This window comes from Bufo gargarizans, chromosome 3 (genome assembly GCF_014858855.1).
Source record: "Bufo gargarizans isolate SCDJY-AF-19 chromosome 3, ASM1485885v1, whole genome shotgun sequence".
Classification (NCBI taxonomy): domain Eukaryota; kingdom Metazoa; phylum Chordata; class Amphibia; order Anura; family Bufonidae; genus Bufo; species Bufo gargarizans.
The window spans coordinates 340,437,546-340,443,545 of record NC_058082.1 but is presented as its reverse complement, the minus strand read 5'-3'; the positions used below and the strand labels follow the sequence as shown (position 1 = coordinate 340,443,545).

At 41.8% G+C, this 6,000-nt stretch overlaps 1 protein-coding gene across 1 annotated transcript in view; it reads right to left on the bottom strand.

Moving 5' to 3' along the window:
* Nucleotides 1-2,254: 2,254 nt before the first annotated feature.
* The window catches only part of CEP85 (centrosomal protein 85), a 66,571-nt gene continuing 62,825 nt past the window's right edge, over nucleotides 2,255-6,000 (bottom strand). The window contains exon 14 of the mRNA XM_044286212.1: nucleotides 2,255-3,899. Coding sequence (XP_044142147.1) covers nucleotides 3,739-3,899 — 161 coding nt within the window. The 3' untranslated portion in view covers nucleotides 2,255-3,738. The remainder of the gene's footprint in view (nucleotides 3,900-6,000) is intronic.

The window sequence follows — 6,000 nt, the reverse complement described above, 5'->3', positions numbered from 1 at the left end:
GTTCCAAAGCTATTACCACACAGTGAGATATGTCAGAATTGCTAAATTAGGCCTGGTCAGGAAAGGGGCAAATGGCCCGGATGTAAAATGGTTAAAGGGTACTTACGGTAACTTATTTTTTTTTTTTACTCTCAAAAGATCCAAAATGGAGTGCAGTTTAGTTTTGTAAATTCTCTTCAGGGATCACATCTTTGCTTTCCTCATATAGCCAAAGTTAGTAATATTTTGGCTGCCTGCAGTTGATACTGTTGGGAGCTTAGGAGGTTACTGACAGATTTATCATTGGCGTTCAAACCAGAGTGGGTTACATTACTACATATTACTTATTACAAGGGTTAAAACCAAGATACAAACCCAACTTAAAATGAAATACAATCCCAATCAGTTAATGGCCCCTTTCAGATGAGCAAGTGTCACACTGCAGACTCGCAGTGCAGCACCAGACCTCAACTTCCAGCTCTGCTGGGGTCACATTGCATTATATTGATTTATGATGTTATATCATCTTTACAGTTATCCAATACATTCCAGAACTGTAAGGGTTACATAGCATCATAAATCAATATAATGCAATAGGACCCCGGCAGAGCTGGAAGTTGAGGTCGGGTGCTGCACTGCGAGTCTGCAGCGTGACACTCGCTCGTCTGAAAGGGGCCAATGACCTTGGGCACAGCTACCAAAACCCATCACCAGCCATTCAACCAACAGCAGCCCCTGAACAAAATGGGTGAGGCTGAAGTGGTAGTAGACCCTCTGACATATATATGCCAACTTTTTTGAAAGTTTTTTTTTTAAAGCCGTTTATTGTATTAAAGTAAAAAAAGAAGGGAAAAAAAAAAAGGCACACAACACACCAACAAAAAACACAAGACCTCTTACACCTAGAATAAATACATACACATTCTTAGAACAGTAATTTTATGTGCCAAGGAAGTGCAGTTAGAGGCACATTAAGGTATTAAAAAAAAAAAAAATGTATAGACTGGTCTAATTATTAAGAACATTAAATCAGGATCAGCATTTTTTATTTATTTATTCATTCTAAACGTGCATCTGTTCTCACTTCTGCTGGGCTGCCATCGACCAGAGGCTGTGTAATAAACTACAAAACAGTCCCATCAAAGAAAAGAGCTACAGGTACTGCAAGCAGTTAATTGTGAGGGGTGCTGTGAACTCCAAAACCAAAAGGGGCCTACAGTCCCTGCGTTTATGGGATTGGTGGGTTTGCCAGCAGCCCATCATCAGGGATCGAATACCCCACCAATCAGCTGTTACATAGTAGCTCTGGCACCACACAGCTCTAGCCATTGTGTAGTGTATGGAGGTAGTAACTGCAGTGCTTCCTGCTGAAGTAAATGGCACCAGTGCTACAGTTACAGGCTACATCCACTACACAATTAATGGAGCTACTCTGAAATAGTAAAACCCTGTACAAACCATTTAAGGATTGTGTACCTATACTTAAGCTGCTGAATTTAGCAAACCTTTCAGTAAAATTTTAAGATGTCCCTAATACAAGTTTTTCTAATATACTTTATTAATGAATTCTGTATTTTTTTTTTATTAGACTTTTCCCTAAAGTGCACCCTTCAGGCTACTTTCACACTACCGGCAGCCTTCTCTGGCAGGCTGTTGTGGCGGGTGAACATGTCGTTTTTATCCAGCCACCTCCGGGAATGTTTGCCGGGCTGCCGCTGGAACTCCTGCCCACCCCCATTATAGTAAATGAGGCCAGAGTGGACCTCCAGCGGCACGCGTGCACTAGCGGCAGCACGAATCCGTCAGGCTGTTCACCTGCTAGTGTGAAAGTAGCCCATAATTGACATTTCTGTACACCGCTGACTTTTCAGCAGTGTATGGAGTACAGGCATGACATTTTATGAATGGGGCCGCAGCAGTTTACTAAGGGCTTTCACACGAGCGTGACTGATTAGGTCCAGATGTGTTCAGTGAAATTCGCACCATTTTGCAAGTTCAGTTAGTTTTGTCTGCAATTGCGTTCAGTTTTTTAAGCGCGCGTACAATGCGTTTTGATGCGTTTTTCACGCATGTGAAAAAAAACAAACCTGAAGGTTTACAAACATCTACTAGCAACCATCAGTGAAAAAACACATTGTATCCGCACGTGCTTCCGGATGCAATGTGTTTTTCACTAAAGCCCCATTCACTGCTATGGGGCCAGGACTGCGTGAAAAACACAGTATAGAACATGCTGCATTTTTCACACAACATAGAACTGATGCGTGAACAAAAACGCTCATGTACACAGACCCATTGAAATGAATGAGTCAGGATTCAGTGCGGGTGCAATGTGTTCACGTCACGCATTCAACTCGTGAGGAAAACTTGCTCGTATGAAAGGAGCCTAACTCCTGGCATAGCACATGGGTACCCTGTACCCATGTGCTATGCCAGGATTAGCTTAGTGGAGCGGTCTGCTGCCTGCTTCGCTAAGCTAAAAGCTGGCATAGTTCAGAAATGTCAGTTTAAGCGCACAGGGAATGGTGCGCTTTATGTCAAGAAAAGTATAATAAAAAAAATTATATAGTTTATTAGAAAAAAAAATGTATTAGGGCATTAGGGACATCTTAAAACTTTACTCAAAAGGTTTAGTTACGCCAAGATATTTTTACATACAGTGCTACAAATTCCCAGAACGCCAAGCAAAAGTAGCTTTAAAGAGGACCCGTCACAGCTCCCAACATGCCCTTTTTAATAGCTTAATGCATTCCCCATGTAATACCAATTCTGGAACATATATTATGACTATGATGTGCCATTCCTGTATTAGTTCTACTAGAAGTTATGAATGAATTACTAGCAGTCTGTAGGAAGGGTACAGAGGGGTGGCAATCAGTTGAGGACGTGTACCTGACAATGGCAGCACTGATTACCTGACAAGACTCATTCTATCTAATAAGCCCTGCCGTTGTCAGGTACCACTGTACCCTTACTGCAGACTGCTAGTAATTAATTTATAACTTCTAGCAGAAATAAAGGAACGGTACAAAGTCATAACACTAGATGCTCCAGAACTGTTATTACATAGGGAATGCATGTAACTATTAAAACAGGCGTGTGAGGTCCTCTTTAAAAACACAAAGTTTTCCATAAGCTCTCTAGTGGCTTAAAGAAAGTTATTAAGCTAATGTTTCACAAAGCTTCATGTGGAGAGTAAATCAAGGGGTAAGGAGCACTGTATAACAGAAATTGAGACCCAATCTTTGTAGAAAATAATCCAGCATTCCCAGGGCCTCAGTATTGATAGAGTACTGAAAAAAAAATAAAAAATAATAAATATATATATATATATATATATATATATTTTTCAGTCCCATACAGGTGCCTATATTGTTTTGCAGTATAGTGATATAAAAATGTTCCTGTACCCCCAGAGGAGGCAAGCTCCCATTCTTTAACATTAGATCCACCTAATGCCTGTCCAATCTATCCGGTATTTGGATGGTAACCCAGTGCAGCACTATTTTTGTTACATGCCAGTGACTGCTAGGATTTTTGGCGTATTGGGAACACAATAGGAGGACCTTTAGTGCATTATTAAATTCTTGTGAAATTCAGCAGACACTTAGTTACGCAATAAAAATGCACTATTTTACTTTTAATTATCTGGAGGTACATCCTTAGAAACTGGAATGTTACTGCCATAAGGCCTCCCCATCTCTATTTGAGCAGTTCTCATTTTGTCCTGGACATCCATTCCTCAGGACACACAAGCCGTCACTGTGTGATACAGTTATCTCCCATATCTTGTGCATAACAGTCACTGATGGTCGTGCGCAGCTCCTCAATGTCTCTCTTCAGCTTGTCTATGCCATTCAGATAGCTTTCAACAGAGAATAATTCAACATCTTCTTCCTGTTCATGCAAACCTGTAGTAGCTAGAGAAGAATAAAGTGGAAACATTGAAAATCCTTTTTTTCTCCTTGAGCATTATTATTTTACACAAACATTTGTAACCAGCAGATATAAAATATGGTGTGCAGTTATATCTCAGCAAGCTGCCCTCACATATAATACAGTATGGTGTAAGCACAGGGAATCCAATAGGAATATCAGCACATAGTGACAATGTGCTGAACTTCTATGCCACTGGTCAGAAATTCTATTAGTAAACTAGAATTAAAATATAGAAAACAAATATATTAATAAGATAAGCAAAAGTTAAATGTTAGAGTTAAAAATAAAAAGTTATGGCCCCTGTAAGGCAGAGAGTAAAAAATTAAAAAGGAGCAAAAACGGGAAATTGCCCAGTCCTTAAACCACCTAACTGTTTTGCCCAAGCTCAACAGTGCAAAAAGTTAAAAGGGTTTCCCTGGGAATTAAGAAAAATGTAACATAGTAACAGTTTATAAGGCTGGAAAAAAAGACATCTGTCCATCCGGTGTTACCCTGCATGTTGATCGAGAGGAAGGCAAAAAAGGGGGAGGTAGAAGCCAATTTTCCCCACTTTAGGGGAGGGGGAAACAGAATTAGACTTACCGGTAATTCAGTTTCCATGAAATCACCATGACGGCCCATATATTCCCTCCCTTTCTTTTGTTTGAGGTTCTTTTTCACCGGTATTTTTCTGGTATGGTGTAATACTGGGAAATACTAGGACACTTCTGGCACTTGATATCTTTTGGAACACTGAGGTGCGGTGGTGGGAGGGGGCAATTTAACCTCTTCTCTGTTTCCTGCCCCCACAGAGGTCATGGGTCAATCTCCTTGTGGCCGTCATGGTGATTTCATGGAAACTGAATTACCGGTAAGTCTAATTCCGGTTTTTCCATATCATCACCATGACGGCCACAAGGAGAGTTATAAAATTATTTTTTATGGGTGTGGGCAACCGCTTGGAGAACCTTCTGACCAAAGGAGAGGTCAGAGGTTCCAGACAAGTCCAAACGGTAATGTTTCACAAATGTGTGAATACTAGACCAGGAGGCGGCCCTGCATATATCATCCAGGGAGGCCCCTGCTCTTTCAGCAAAGGTAGTGGATACAGCTCTGGTAGAGTGAGCTCTAATATTGGAAGGAGGATCCAGATTCTGATTCTTATAACATATGGTAATAGTGTCTTTAATCCATCTTGCAATGGAGGATTTTGAGACCCTGGATCCCTTATTCCTTCCAGCAAATTGGACAAGCAGACTGTCATACTTCCTGAAGTCCCTAGTGGCTTCCAAGTATCTAATGACTGTACGCCTAACATCAAGGAAATGAATTTTCTGGATATTAGGCCCCACAAAATTTGGATTCTCCTTGCCAGACCATGAGCAGAATCTCTTCCAGACCTTCAGGTATATCGCGGAAGTTACTTTCTTCCTAGAACATCTCAGGGTGGCTATAACCTGGTCTGACAGGTCCTGAGACTTTAAGAGGGAGACCTCAGGATCCAAGCCGTGAGCTTCAGGAACTCCGGATGAGGATGTAGCAAAGGACCCTGGTATAGGATGTCCCCTCTGAGTGGGAGTCTCACTGGTTCGTCTATTGCTAGCTTTAAGAGAGGAGCGAACCAACTTCTCTTTGGCCAGAACGGAGCGATCAATATTACCGTGGTTCTCCCCTCCTGAATCTTCTGAATGACCCTCGGGATGAGCGGCAATGGAGGGAATGCGTACCCTAGATCCCAGCACCATTTTAGGGAGAAGGCATCTATTCTCCAGGGATGATCTCCGGCATTTAGGGAGCAGAATGTTTGTACTTTCGTATTTCTCCTTGATGCGAACAGGTCTATTGTAGGAAGCCCCCATCTTTGGGTTAGCATATTGAAGACCTCTGGATTCAGTGCCCACTCTGTATGATCCACCACTTGTCTGCTCAAAAAGTCTGCTTCTAGATTCTGGGATCCCTTCAGGTGCATTGCCGAGATGGACTTTAGTTCTTTTTCTGCAAAGGAGAAGATTTCCTCTGGAGATACTCTGGAGTCTCCTTGATCGAGTACCTCCCTGGTGTTTCAAGTAGGAGACCACGGTCACGTTGTCCGATAGGACTTTC